The sequence below is a fragment of the Limulus polyphemus genome, unplaced genomic scaffold (assembly GCF_000517525.1).
Source record: "Limulus polyphemus unplaced genomic scaffold, Limulus_polyphemus-2.1.2 Scaffold1299, whole genome shotgun sequence".
NCBI classification, from domain to species: domain Eukaryota; kingdom Metazoa; phylum Arthropoda; class Merostomata; order Xiphosura; family Limulidae; genus Limulus; species Limulus polyphemus.
This window is the reverse complement of record NW_013666909.1, coordinates 222806-238185: the sequence shown is the minus strand read 5'-3', so window position 1 is coordinate 238185 and position 15380 is coordinate 222806. Positions and strand designations below refer to the sequence as shown.

At 37.1% G+C, this 15380-nt stretch overlaps 1 protein-coding gene across 2 annotated transcripts in view; it reads left to right on the top strand.

Moving 5' to 3' along the window:
• LOC111086656 overlaps positions 1-15380 on the top strand; it is a 102302-nt gene that overhangs the window by 67184 nt on the left and 19738 nt on the right. For both annotated transcript variants that reach the window (XM_022390409.1, XM_022390410.1), the window contains 4 exons: positions 404-480; positions 6715-7967; positions 12586-12670; positions 13976-14029. In XM_022390409.1, the coding sequence (XP_022246117.1) occupies positions 404-480; positions 6715-7967; positions 12586-12670; positions 13976-14029 (1469 nt within the window). The remainder of the gene's footprint in view (positions 1-403; positions 481-6714; positions 7968-12585; positions 12671-13975; positions 14030-15380) is intronic.

The window sequence follows — 15380 nt, the reverse complement described above, 5'->3', positions numbered from 1 at the left end:
TTGTATTGCTGAAGTCACTCGGAAATAATTTTTACCGGAAATTATCAAACAAGCAGATGCATAACAATATTAATCTAGTCTCTGTAAAAATTATGGATAAAATATTCGGATTAAAAGAAACTAGTCTGGGTTCTGCAGATCAGAGTTAAACTGTGCTTATTAGAATAAGGGTTAATCAGTTCTAGACAGACGAGATTGATAAAGTACTCTTATTACAAGAGACATTAGTTGGGTTTTATGTATTAAATGGTTAAAGGATTTGGTAATTTAAGGGAGTAAAATGACTGTAATTAAAAGGGTTGTAACTCAAAGCTTCATAGATTTGCTGGTTCATAGATGAAATGTTGTTGGAACATGTATACGTCTTATCAGTATGTATGTTTGAAATCATTTCTATTTACAGAATATTTAAGATTCAGGAAAGATGGTAGTGAAGACTTCAGAAATGATGAGAACAGTACTCAACAAACTGATCAGTGTGTAAGTATGCTTGGATTTTGTACTGGCTGAGTATTGGCACTAGAGAATAATACGAAGATAATATACTTGACATTAGGTTTTAAAATATATTTTGTCGATCTTTATGAGTTACTATAATTAAGGGAAATACTCACTGATATATAAAAGATTGTTGTTGAGTATATTTTGATTTAAAAAATTCAAAGTTTTAATTAATTGGGCATTCTACATTTTTGTCAATAAAAGCAGGATAATTTTATGTATGATTTTATAATCGTTTTATGGGAAGTTGTTATTTGTCCTATGTATCTTACAGACTTTTGGATTAGTAAAATATTTGAAATGAACCATCTTTTAAACTATAGTCTCACTTGTTTTCGTTAAGCTATTAATAAATATATTTAAAAATTACAGTTGATGTCTAGTCTATTAACAATTTTATTTAAAAATCAGTTTACTACCATGAAATATCTGTTAAGCTAGTATTATTTTTTCAAATACATAAAAAGACTTACTATTATATTGGTAATTTGAAACAAATCAACAAATAATGATACAAAGAAATAGTAGAAACATTACTAGCTAACCCTAGCTTCAGAAGAATAAGAACCAGGAAGGAAACTTATCAACATTTTGAATAGTTGAGTTCTAGAACAGCTTTGATATTCATATTTTAAACTTATTTTTTGTTGCAAGAAAAATCAGTACAAAATCTTTTATAAATGCTTTTTATTATCAAAATAGTCATTTTTCTGTTTTCATGCAGTACTCTCATATATTTGTTGATTCAACTTGTACCAAAAATATGTTGCTTAATATTTTGTAATTATAAAATTTGTCTCATGAAAACTGGACTTACAGAGCGAAGGTATCAGGTTGTTGACCTGATGTGGGTTTTTAAGGTGAATATTTTCCTGAAAATATATTTCTGATAGATACTTACTTCCATGCACAGTTACAGCTATTCTCAATTTGACTGCCCTCTAATCCACAAATTTTCGCTTGCCACTAGCCTTGAAACTCCCACCTAATTCCACATGTATACCACGTGGTTCAGCTGCATTTAAGGGTGTAAATTAGCATGTGACAGTCCTCCACCAATAGGAGTACAACAAACCCTCGTATTGCAGCTGATCTCTCTATGCAATTGAACCCAGTCTTCACTTCAAGATTAGGCGTGAAAAACGACACTGAGAGTGGGTGGATGGGTGGGAAGTGTGAGATGAAATGTATTTTGAGTGTAGGAAAATATTAACTTCTGATACGATTACTTACCTCTACTCACAGTTAAAGCTAGAATCCCACATTGAGCAGGTTGAAGGACCAGTGTAAAGTTACCTAGATGAGCACCCTTCAAAAGTATCTGAGGAGTACCTATGAAGTGAGCCCTCTCTATGGAGAGGAAACACAAACGTGGAAAACTGCATCAAATCTGAACCAGGTATACTCTTTTCCCATGTGAAACCAACAGGTGTGGTGTCACAAACAAACAGCGGAACAAGGTAACAAATCCAAATCCCTAATCACTGGGAGGAACTCTACCAGTCAATGGCAGGAGGATGATCCTTATGTGAGGATTTATGTTGGCTGGTCCAGCTCCAACCAAAACCAGACACCAAGGAACTGACCTCTAGGTAGCAGTACACAGAGGGTTCCCAGCTGGAGGGGCAATCTACAAGGTGGACAAAAAAATCCAGTCCAGACTGGCAGCATCTGGAATAAAACATCAGACTTGTAGCAGGAGGATAGTCAGGCCTGTTACACAGGCAAAATGCCACTACCCTACTTTCAAATGAGTGGAATTGTGCATGCTCAGGAGAATTCCTCCATGATCTACCACCTTAATGACTAGGAGCTGGGAAGTGGTAAGGACTCTCATACTCCATTGGAAGAAGGTAGAAGAAATGCATTGGAGAGTCTGGATGAATTCATCACCAGAGAAAGACCAATGGGTGACCCCCAAAACCCTATTTTGAAAATCAGACCATTCCTGATTCTGGAATCTAAGGAACGTTAGAGATGGACAGCAATCTCTGTCTGCTTTACTCAGGTTAGTTCATTAGTGAACAGGCCAATACAAACATATTTATGATGCAATATACTGCAAGGAAGAATCTGCAAGCAGTCTTGTGGAACACCATCTCAACATGAGCATGATAGACTTTACAGATCTCATGGTACAGATTTGGATAATGGTATACCTGGACAGGCACCATTTGCCACAAAGCAGTATCCATAATGTGAAGTGGGCCCCTGAAAAAAAAGAAGAAATAAATATAACTTACTCACTCAAGAGTTGTACCAGTGTATGGAAACACATGGAAACTGTCAGATGGGGCACGTAATGCTACAAAAAAGGATGACAGAAATGAGCAACCAAGGACATTGGGAGGTGACGGATCTGATGGGACAAAACACAGAACAATTAGCAAGATTCAGGAGAAAGGGAGAGAGAACCATGGAAAGGTGTTGTGCACAACATGTAACACTGTAAAGCACGGACTGGACAGATGAGACAATCTGGATCAGAGTGGGAGGAAATATGGGATATAGAAGGAAGGGAAAAAGGGGTGATGGCAAAATCTTCTTTGGAGGTAGATGACGTTTTGGGAAAGAAGGAATGGTCGGAATACAAAACGACATAGGATTGAGGTATAAAATATGAGAAATGTTGATGCCAAACACGTCTGACTGAAGGCATCCATAAGCCAAAAGGAAAAGGAAATACATTTTCAATGAAAGGTAATATAAGGAACATGAGGCTAGCAGTTCCAAGGGAGGAAGGGAAAGGGCATAGAGAACAACATTGACATTCAAGGGAAATGATGAAGATTCATATACAGAAATAAAAGGGAAATAACTGGAAAGGAAAACACATGGCAAAAACTGGAAAAACGAAAGTTAGATGACAGAGCCACTGAAGAAAGGGAGGATCTATGCCAGATAGACCATGGACGAATATTCTCCACTTACTTTGATACACAGACATGGACGAGAAATGGACATAGTGAGACAACAGGAATGTTACACTCGTGGATAGGCCCAAACCCCTTGCAAGAGACCAGACAAAAGCCACGTGTGAAGCTAGGGTGTGGGAACGAAAGGATGGAGCACCCACGAGTGAAGCTGCCAGAGGAGGGACCAGGAGAGATGGAGAGGCAATGGAAGTAGTTCCTGGAAGAGACAGGGACAGAAACCATGGTTGAGCTGGCCAGAAAGGAGCCACAAGAAGGAATCGAAACAAGGTGGATTGGATGAGAGAAATTACTTAAGAAAGAAGATAAATGGGAGGATATGTATAAAGGAAAAGGTCCTTCCAAATCTGGCTGAACGCATTCATGGCCAAAAGTAAAGGATATGGAACTGGGGACCAAAAAAGAGGAAGTTTGGCATTCAGACTAGTTGGAGATGCATACAGCTGGAGAGTATCCAACTGAGAACATAGTCATCAGAATACCTGTGGTTTGAGAGAGCACTCCATGAGTAGAACCTTGTCGGGACAGGCCAGACAAACCATAACAAAATTAATGGCATCCAGTATGTGACAAACCAGCAAACGAATTTGATGGCTGTGAGCCCGGAAGAAGAGCTTTAGAGTGCAAGAACATAAGGACCAAAATCGAGTGCCCCCATTTCAGTTGATGTAAGAGAAATTGAACCATCAACCAACAAATAACAAAGAGTTCCAAAAGATTGATGTGAAGACCTAACTCTTCCTGAGATTAACGGCTGGAGATCTCCTAAGTATTGCAGCATGCACCCTATCTTGTCAACGAGGCATCTGTGAAGACATGGATATCTGAATAGGGAGGAGCAATAGATACCCCCACTGTTGTGTTGTCCCTGTCTAACCACCAGAGAAAGATGGACAGAAGGGAAGCAGAAAAAAATATATGTAAAACCAGAAGGTCCATGATGATGTACCATTCAACTTGTAGTACCTACTGCAAGGAATGCATGTGAGCATGGCCAAGAGGGATAAGAGTCTTCAGTGATGCCCAAGTCCCCAAAAGAGACACAATCTCTCATGCAGGGAGAGAATATGCTGATAATGCTCTCTGAACTAAAAACTCCTTGGCTTGTAGAGGAAGAGGAGAAGGCTGTGGTCAACTGAGATGTGAGCTGAAAAACACCTCCAAAAGAACAAGATATTGGGTGGGGTGGATAAAAGACTTGTCCATCTAGATAATGTAACCCACCCAAGTAGCTTCTTTGATTAGAAATTGGGTGAATGTGGAAGACTCTTCAAGGAATGGATCCAGAAGAAGCCAAACATCCATATATAGATGGAAATCTAGCATGCAAAAATCTAGGAATCAGGCTAATGACGGGACCACCCAACACAAAGCGTAGGGTGCCAATTCCACCCAGAGGAAAAGCCAGAAATAGATAAGTCTGATCCTTGTGGACAAATCATAGATAATGACGTGAAGCCTGAGTAATAGGAATATGAAGACACATCAAATCTCGTCATGCAACGCCCTAGAAAAGAGGCCCATCTGAGAAACAGCTAGGATTCCATGGTGAACCAAGGCACATCAAGGAAGTGGCTCAGATGGGAAAGATGGAAAACATGACGCCAATACTCGGTCTTCTTGGAGATGACAAAAAAATTGGGAATAGAATCCTGAATGGAGAGAAGAAACCTGTTTTATGGCATCCTTGGTGAGAAAATATGGAACTGTTTCTGTGAGATGCTGATGGAAAATTGGATCTTGATGGGAAAAAAGGAACTAAGACATGGGATAAGGCAGGAGGTGTGAGGAAAAAGAGAAAAAGTTTTCCTAACAAACCTTGAATGACCCAAGGGTTTATTGAGTGATGATATGCAAGTACTTGAGACTCTGCAGTATGTGGGGAGCATGGCATACTAACCCCAACACATAGTTGATTTGTAAAATGTTCGGCATGGACCCCAATATCAGATGAAGAGGGAAAATACAAAATTCAGGACTAGGTGCTGCAGTTAATAATGAAGGGGTGGGATCAAATGGGTGACAAAGACAAAACACATTATACCTGTTATATCAAGTCTAAAAAATGGTGACTGAGGTCTAGATGCTTCAACAGACTGAGAACGTGCCTGCACAGCAAAGGAAGGGGGGAGGAATTGTCAAATTCCTCAACATCCTGATCTAAGTTGTTAGGTAATGGTAAAATTGCTTGTAGATCAGGTGATCTCTTGGCCTGCATGAAAGAAGCCATCTTCTGAAGAACTACGGCCAACACTTCCTCTGTCAATAATGCTGCACCTGCAGCCATCATCACGAGCTGTTGAATGCCAGTACCATCAGTAGCCACTGTAGTTGTAAAAATAAATTGTTAATTCAAAAATATTGACTGACTACCAATAATTGAGTGAGAAATAGAATTCACAATCAAATGAACAAATCCAAATGGATAGTGGATTATAAACAATACTTTGAATATGTTACACAGTTAGAGATATGGTATGTGGTTAGAAAGCTAGTTATGTGATTTGAACTTACAGATAAGTAGGTATATTGTTAAAGATGTTATTGGACATTTCAGAGTTGAACTATTTAGTTATAGAAATAGGTTTGAAGTCAAGCATGGATTTAGAGAGTTAAGCTGCAGGTTTAAGAAACTGGAGTAGTATTTAGATAGCTGTGGTATGTGGTACATTAGTCATAAATGTGGTAGTTAAGGAATGTGATGTGACCATTGAATCATGTGGTTTGTTAGACTCGTGTATTTAGCTTAAGAGTAAGATGTATGCTGAAAAGTCAGATATATAATAAAAACTAAATATATATATTTAAAAATTAACGTATTATACACAAGAGTTAAGATATGTAGTTAAAAAAATCAACCATGTTGTTAGAGGAATGAAAATATGGGGTATAAAAGTTATTCATAGGGTTAAAAAGGCAGTTTCAGAATTTGAAAGTTAACGTGTGGTGTTAAAGAATAAGGCTAGCATTGAAGATTGAAGAATAAGTTTGGAAGTTTGAGATTAGATGCTGTAACCCAAATAATGTGTTTAAGAAGATGGATAAATAGAAATGATATTGGATAACTGTTTTGGACTTAGATTAAGTTTCACCATTACAAGATTTAGGATTAGCTCCAACTGATTTTTTTGATGATATAGTGCAAGTTGCTTATATTCCAAGTGAAATTACTTAACATGTTTTCTGTGTTTAAAACCAAGGCATTTTAAGGACCAGAAGCAGTTGATTTAAATTTATACTGCTAAATTGAAATATTTAATTCATAACTTTTTCTTCATAGTTTTCACCAAAAATGTATTCTGAGGATAGTCAAAAGATCTCTCTCATTTCCCGAAAGCCCATGGCAACTGGAGGTGATATAGATTCCATTTACTTTGAGACAAACCAAAGAAAATTGTCTTCACTCACTATTCAAAGAAAAATCTCTGGTCAGGTTACAGAGGATGATCAACCAATCACTGATAGTCGTGTCCCACAACTGAAAATTCCCCAAACTTACTTTGATGAACATGTGCGCAAACCATTTGTTCCAGTAGATTCAGTTCGTCAACATAACCGATTTCTTTCCCAAGATTTGAGTGAAAAACCAGAAGAACCAGCTCCCTTGTCAGAAATTCAAAACTCCTCAGCTGCAGGGAGTATAACACCATCAACATCAGATAAAGAACCTAAATTGTTAAATAATTCTGAACTTTCAACCCCAAGCAATGAACTTAAAAGCTTTAATGATGTTAATGTATCAGGTTGCACAGATCAGACACTATTATCAGTGCCAACTATAAACAGGAGGAATAGTAGTGAAAGTATGAAAGCAACAAATGAATGCAACTCAAACCAACTACCTGATAATTCACCATTGCTAGCACAGCTCAGCTCAGTTAAGAAAAAGAAATCAAGTACTGAAATATTATCAATTCAACAAGAATCACTTTCTCCCAAAACAAGTGAAAAAAACCTTAAACAACTACCATCGACATTATCTGTTTTAATGCCTTCATCATTAACTTATTCACCAGCTTCTCAGTCCGCTCTACCTTCCTTTTTACAGGTCCCAACAGTACCAACATCAGTTTTAGAACATTCTACAGTTTCAGTGTCCAATAATCAGTCGGAAACTCATTCCTCGTCATATGTTCTTCAAGCATTATCAAAAGATGTGCCTAACTCAGCACCAAAAAATCAACTGGACAAATGGTTGCAAACTAGAAAGCTTAATTCAACTTTACAAAAAATGCCAACATCAGTTTCTGTAACTTCCTCACTTGCTAGAAACTTGAAATCACCATCCCTATTGCCACTTGAACAGCTCATACTTTATTTTAATAATCCAGTTTCTAAACCTCTGTCATCCATTGTTAGCCCTGCAAAAGCTCCATCACCTAAATTAAATCATGATTCAAGTCCAAATTCAGATACAACTAGAAGCCAACCAAAGGAAATCTTTTATATAGATATATCAAGAAACAGAGTCTACAACCCAAAAAGTCACCATTCTACGTGGTCACCATCTGCTAAGATTACTTCTATTAATAGGTAATATTTAAAATTTTCTCCCTATTATGTCAAGTTTCTAATAAAACAAACCATCCCCTTTTCATAACCTTTATAATTTATATAGGCTGCACCAAGTTAAAAAATTGTCATAATATAAAGAGAGGTAAATCAAAATATTCTATGTTTTCTTCTCTAAGATTTTGTGTTTTTAGATTCAATCGAAAGTTCTTGTTTACTAGTTCAACACAGACTTTTATAAGCATTTTTTTCACTAGTACATTCCATCAGATATTTTAACCTATATCTCCACACACAAATGTGACACAGCATGTACTAACAAATGCTCTAACCTAACTAGGTTTCCATCTAGATTTACGGGTTTTCATGAACTACTGATACTTGCATAATCCAGATATCATGTGATTCTGACTTATTGTTTAATATAATATATATACAACATAATATAATAGACATATCTTGAACATTGTTTTCCCTTATATGTTCTCAACTTAACATGTGTGCTTATCTTTATTTTATAACCCATATTTTTTGAACCACTTTATTTAAGCATGTGTCATAACCTATCTAAGTCTTTATCTGCCAGCATGATCTCCTTATCTCCATATCAATGTTCATCTCAATGTTTCAGCATAATCTCTTTTTGTAGATCTCTGGGCTCTAACAAGTTCTCATTTTATAAATCTGTGTTAATCTCCACAGCAATCCTGAGGGGTTCTCTGCAGATTCTTTTACACTTCTCTCTTCTATTTTAGCCTGCATTTTGCCTTCAGCTCTGGTGTTACATATGGGGTTTCTTTGTTGCTGGGACTTTATAGGTCAAGCAATTCTCATACCACCTCTGATCACGTGATCGTTAAGAGGAAATGGGGCAAGAGAAGCAGAAGGTGGGCAAAGAAACTTTATAATGAATCCTTCTGACAGAACCCGTAACACCCATTGATCATCGATAAAGAAACACCAGCAATGAAGAAACTCTAATAACCAAGCCCCCTCTGGACCTGAACCCACGGGGTAGTTACCAGTGCTGGTGGCAAAGGGAGTTACGTCATTGAGGAAATCGACAAGAAGAAGGAGGAACGGGTAAGGGTTGGGAGGATGAAGGATGGGAATAGGTGGTATATGAGGCTTTGACTGAGACAAATGGGCTTACAAAAATAATAAGGGTTGATAGCTGGCAGACCGATTTCACCCAAGGCTTGATATTTTCAAAGATGTAACATCTCAGATAAGGTGCAAGACATAAATCTCCAAGATATGTTGAGGATAAATTGACCTGAGCCAAAACTGCATCCTTTTGCAGCTGCTTCCTCCCCCACATCTGGATCTACATCTTTTTGTGGACAACAGGAAGCTTAGGGCCATTGATCTGCAAACGAAACAGTCTTGCATATTAATATTATCGAACTTCTAGCATTACACTGGGTGTTGCATAACTCCCTTCTCCTTCCTTGTCATTGTGTGATGATGGTTCATTTGTACAATTCTTTGGTGGTGACACATATCAACCACCAAGGAGTACCTGCTTCAGAGATCAGTGTTTTCAGACATTGGATCTATTATATAGGGCCCATGCACATCACATTTGCCTTATAGTATGTCATGTGCCAGGTGCTTTCAAACTAGTCACTGATTGTCTTTCGTGCCCCAACCAGGTATATCCAATAAAATGAGCATTAGATCCACTCATTTTCAGGTACCTTTGCCATTGGTGGGGTTCTCCCCACTTGGATGCCTTTTCCACAGGCCTCAATACCAATTTGCCACTCCTTTGGTCACCTGTACTGCATCCACAGGCTTTGATGGTCGATGCCTTCAGCCAGGATTGGTCACACAAATATCTTTATGTGTACCCTCCCATCTCATTGCTTCATCGGGTGATTTCTCTTGTCCACTCCACTTCTTGTTGTGTCCACTTGATTACTCCCTATTGGCCAGCTCAATCTTAGTTTTCAAGGTTACAACATCTGCTTCTATCAACACCTGTCCCTCTTCCACTTTCTCCCACCCTTCTTCATCAACCTTGATCCTACATCCTACATCCCAATCTCCATGTCCTACATCTTCATGCCTGGCTTTTGTCCAGTCCTTGTTGAGACAATCCAGTTTCATATGTCAAGTCACTTCCTTGTTCGCTAGTATGAAACAACCATCTTCCATGGAAGTATACCAATGCAAGTGGAAAGTCTTCCACTGTTGGTCTGCTAACAGGGGGTTTCCTGCTGACAAGCCCTCTGTGGCTTGTGTGTCAGAAATTTGCACCTGGCTCTTCGACTGTGGGTGTCTTTGTCACCCAATGGAGGAGATTATACAGTCCAGCATGTGGACCACTCTCAGTATGTTCATCTCCCACTATCTTCATCATGCTTTCGTCTACCACCTGTGGCCATTCGCTAGACTTCAGTGTGACTTAACTGATAAGTTTTATTCATTCTTTTTTTTCAGGGGTTTTTATCTCCCTTTTTATCACATGGATCCTGCTCTGTGATGAGTGGTGCCTGACTGGGTATTCTTTAACTATAAATCCACACTGTACAGCCATGTTGACTTATACCCTATTTTTCATAGCTTTGCACGCTCACTGTCAAAATGGGGTGTTTCACAAGATCCTCCCTGATGGTGAATAATTTCACGATATTTTGCTTCGTAAACATGCCCATCCCAGACCGTATCACCCATGGACTGCATGGGTAAAGCAGTAGGGAATTGCTGCCCATCCCTGCTATGCCTTGAGTGAATAACTCAGTTTGGACTGCTTTTCAAAATAAGGTTTCATGGTCACCCATTGTACTGTCTCCAGTGGTGACGTTCCTCTGGCTCTCCACTGCATTGTCACCCTCCTTTCCTCGAATGGAGTATGGGAGTCTTTCCCACTTTCCAGTTCCAAGCCGATGGGGTGGTTTACCGTGGAGGCACCCTCTTGAATGAGTTCCACAAAGAAAGGGCTTAGAACCATTCAGTCGAGAATAGGGCACTGGTGTTCTGCTGGTGTAGATGAGACATAGCCTCCAGAGGAGTTGAGCCGTCACCTTGCTGGATGACGTGGCATCCTGATAACATTTACACAACCATTGGAGTCAAGCCATTGCCTTACTGCATGATATGGCCTCCAGCAGAGTTGAGCCTTCACCATAATGGATGACATGGCCTCCTGATACCATTTACACAACCACGGGAGTTGAGCCATCATCTTAAGGGATGACGTGGCCCTCTGATTCCACTTACACAAACACTGGAGTTGAGCCGTCACTTTACTGGATGATGTGGCCTCCTGATAACATTTACATAAACACTGGAGTTGAGTCTTTGAAATTTCAGTTCATCTCTTTGATTGGGAGACTTCATCCTCCCTCGTGTGGGTGTTGGTACCCCATGTGAAGAGGTTTTGGATTAGAGTGAACCAACCACCAGAAGTCCTCACACATGTTTTGTTTGTCTATCTTCCTCCCTCAATTACTGTGGAACCTTATTAAAATCTTTTGAGGAAATTTTAAGTACACCAAGTCCATATATGGGGACTTTTTCTTATGCTGCTTTGTATTGCAATTTTTTGATGAAGCTATCCATGATTCCAGCTTATTTAATAATAATGTCACCATCACCATGCTAAACTAACCAACATGATACTTGAAGAAGGTGGGAATACTGAATGGAATGACTCATTGGGCTTCAGATTATTGAAACAGACACCAATGAATGTAGAATTTTCTTGGAATATTTTATCAAATAACTACAGACTTAATTATTTTCTGGAAACAGTTTTGTGAGGAATGATAGAGAGTAAACCTTATCACCATTGATTTGAGTGTGTGCCCAGTATTGGTTTTAAGCTGTTATTGCAGTTGATACTCTATTTTGAAGTGAAATGTCATGAGTCATAAAAAGTTAAATCCATTTTTAGCAAATAAACCATTTATAAACATGAGTGACTAATCATTGCATTTTATATCACAAGATGAATCATGAGATTCCCAAATTTCATAAAAAATTAACTGATGAGGGGTAGTGGATAGTGATTTTCGTGTCTTAACTGACATGGGATAAATTCCAATTATTTTTTCATTGTTTTGTGTATGTAAGTCGCGACTTGAGTTTTGACGTGAATCTGTGGTAATGCTATATTTTTACTTAACTTTCCATGTCAGTTACTGCCTACTGACATATGTGTTTATGTGTGTGTGTGTATACTAATAGATATGGACAGTTACTGTGGTACACAGTAGATTCATGTTGTTGTGTACTCATCCTTTTGTATGTTGTATGCTTATATAACTATCTTTAGTTACTTCTTTATTTTTCACCTAAACATTCCAACACTTGCTCTAATCCAGATTACTGTGATTTAATCATTGTAGATGTCTTGTGAGATGTTTGTTGGCTGTCAGATAACATGCTTAGCTTCATGTTTGTTTTTCAAATAGATTTCTAATAACTGCTGTAAGATAGATTATGAAAAAAAAACTGTCTGTAATTCTATATCAATAAGTTTATCCTGACATTAAGAAAACACCACATAGGATTTCACCCAACTGATGACTAGGTATCATATTCAGCACTAAGACGTTGAATGATATCGTGTCTATAATAATATTCAAATTATTTTATTACACATTAGAATTAATTTTGAGAATTTTTATAGTGAAAAGATATTTGAGAAATCATGGAGTCATCGAAGGCCAGAGGAAATGCCACTGGTTAAAGAAAAAGTAAACCTCAAAGAGTTGGTAAGTTGTAAGCATCTTATATATATATATATATCGAACTGTGGTGTCTGTTTGAGCATTCGTCTATGTCCTGTTTATAACGGCTGCTTCTCACACTGCGTTTGAAAAGCTTTACATGCAGGCAAAGCTCAACATTCACTTTTGAAATGATGGGAGAACAGGCATGAATAATGTTGATGCCTAATTTTATTTTGCAAGCAGGATATTGAACACTAAATTGTTAGGAATTAATCACATTATCATTCACATTTTAAAATGTGATGTAACTTATAGAATAAGAATGTAGATTCACTGTAAGTTATTGTTGAGCAGCTCTTAGTAGGATTGAAATGCTCAACAATTACTTTTTATGGTGGGTAATATAAATAGCTCAGAGCTTTGGCACTGAGTGAAACCAAGGGTGCAACACAATTAACCTTTTTAAAGTCCATGAAATAACTTAAAGTGATAGATTAACGTAAACTTTTCCTGTCACTGGGAATGGGTACCTTTGCTTGTACTAAGGTAATTTAAATGTTTAGTTGTATGGTAAAAATGTAAAAGTTATTAAGATGCCAATTAATCCATTATGTAAAGAATATCTATGCATATATCTTCTAAAGACTACACAGATACAATTTCTTGAAAACACATATTCTATAAAATATATAATAATTATATAATAACATAACTGACAGAAAAGATAATGCAAATAAAATAATGATAAATCCATAGAAAACTAGTATAAACAAATTTGTCTTTAACATGTTATTTTGCTACTAAATCTGGTATTATTTGTACAGAAATGTAAATACAAACTAAAATTCACTATTTGGTCTGCAGCTATACTGTTTATGAAATTTTATGTAGTTTTACTTTCATATTCAATGTATTTGGTGTGAAAAAATGCTAAAAGAAGACAAAAGCATGCAATTTTTTAAAATATTTACTTTTTTTGTAATGAAATCGTAACCGTTTAGTTACAAATCAAGAAACATTAGAAACTATTTCATGACATGATTGTACATTTAATAACTGGTATTTCAATACAAATTCTTAAAATATGAAATTGTAAGGTTAAGAATATTCTTTATAATTAAAATATGTTTAATGATCCAACATGATATACCAAAGCTGTTAAAAATCATTATCATCCACAACTATTTTCCTTTCTATTCAGTCATAAAGTTTACAGTATAATAATGTTTAACATCAAGCTTCATAGAATTCATAACAATATAGTTAGCTCTTAAATTTTACTTGTAATAAAATTTTATATGCTTTGAATTGTTTGCAGTATATTTTGTTTATTTATATATTATTTAGTTTAGTGAAGAAGAAACTGAGGGCAGGGAAATCAAAATGCTAGTTGTGAGAAAGGTGAGAACATTTTTGACTGGGTCAATTTTAATGGAAGTATGACCTACAACATTTTCAGGATATAAGTATAATTTATAAACACAATGGTTAAGATTAGTGTAGGAATTAAACGTTCACAGTTTGTTTGGTGTAATGGGTACAATGAGTGGTTTTCATTTGGGAACTTGGGACTGCCAAGTACTTTTAAGGAAGCTTGTAATGAAGATGTGCAATTTGTATGTAGAGTTTGTAGGTTGGAAGCTATACTAATTAAAGTTGAGGTGATAGATTAAGAGAAGTGAAGAGGGTGGGAAATGTCAGCAGGATTTCAAGAGGCAAAGAATACATCAGTTAACAATGAATTTCAGGAAGTTACAAAATGTACTATTAGGGGAAAAGTAGTGAATTTAATTGTAGTAAGCCTATTCTATTGAGCAACAAATTTCAGCTCTTGGCTTCTGCAGATGAGGAACTATTGAAGGGAAGGAAAACAAAAGGGTCAGAGAAGGATGTGGATGATAAAGAGGTTATGGTTATAGGTGGTTCATTAACAATGCAAGTGGATAGTCTACTCTGTGGGGTAAATAGGCAAAAAAGAATAAGATTATGCTACCCAGTGGCACAGGTGGAGGATATAACTGACAGAGCAGGAGATATAATAAAGGGGGTAGGAGATGCAGTTTTATGGTGCATGTAGGGGCTAATGATGTAGGGAAAGGTAGGTCAGAGGAGCTAATTGATAAGTACAAGGAGATGATAAATGAATTTAAAGAAAAAGAACACAACCTAATTTTAAATTGTCAGGGATACTGCCAAGAATTAATTGTGGGGATGAAGTTATAAGTAGGTCACAAGGGCTAAATGCTAGGCTTAGGATAGTATGTAAGGATGAGCAGATTGGCTGGATGGACTTGTGGGATCAGTTCAGTGGAAGAAGGGAGCTTTTTGGAATGGATGGTTTACATTTAAATAAGATAGGGGCCAGCTTGTTTACTACGGCTATTAACTCAGCTGTAAGGGAAGTTTTAAACTAGGTCTAGACAGTGGTGAGGGCCAGGATAGACTAAATGCAAAAATAATAAGGGGCATAGAAAAGTTTAGCTTAGGAAATGAATATAGAACTAGTAATAAGGGTAGGCTTAATTGTTACTATTGTAATGCTAGAAGTATAAGAAATGAAATAGATGACTTTAGAGCACTGGTAGGAATGGAGGATTTTGATATTGTTGCGTCAGCGAGATCACGTGACTAGTGTCACGCCACCTATTTTCTAGAAATATCTTGTTCTTTCGTGAATGCCCTAGCATTTACTTGATATATGTTTGTCTGGTATATATATAAGATGCTCACAACGTGACGGGACAATGTGTGT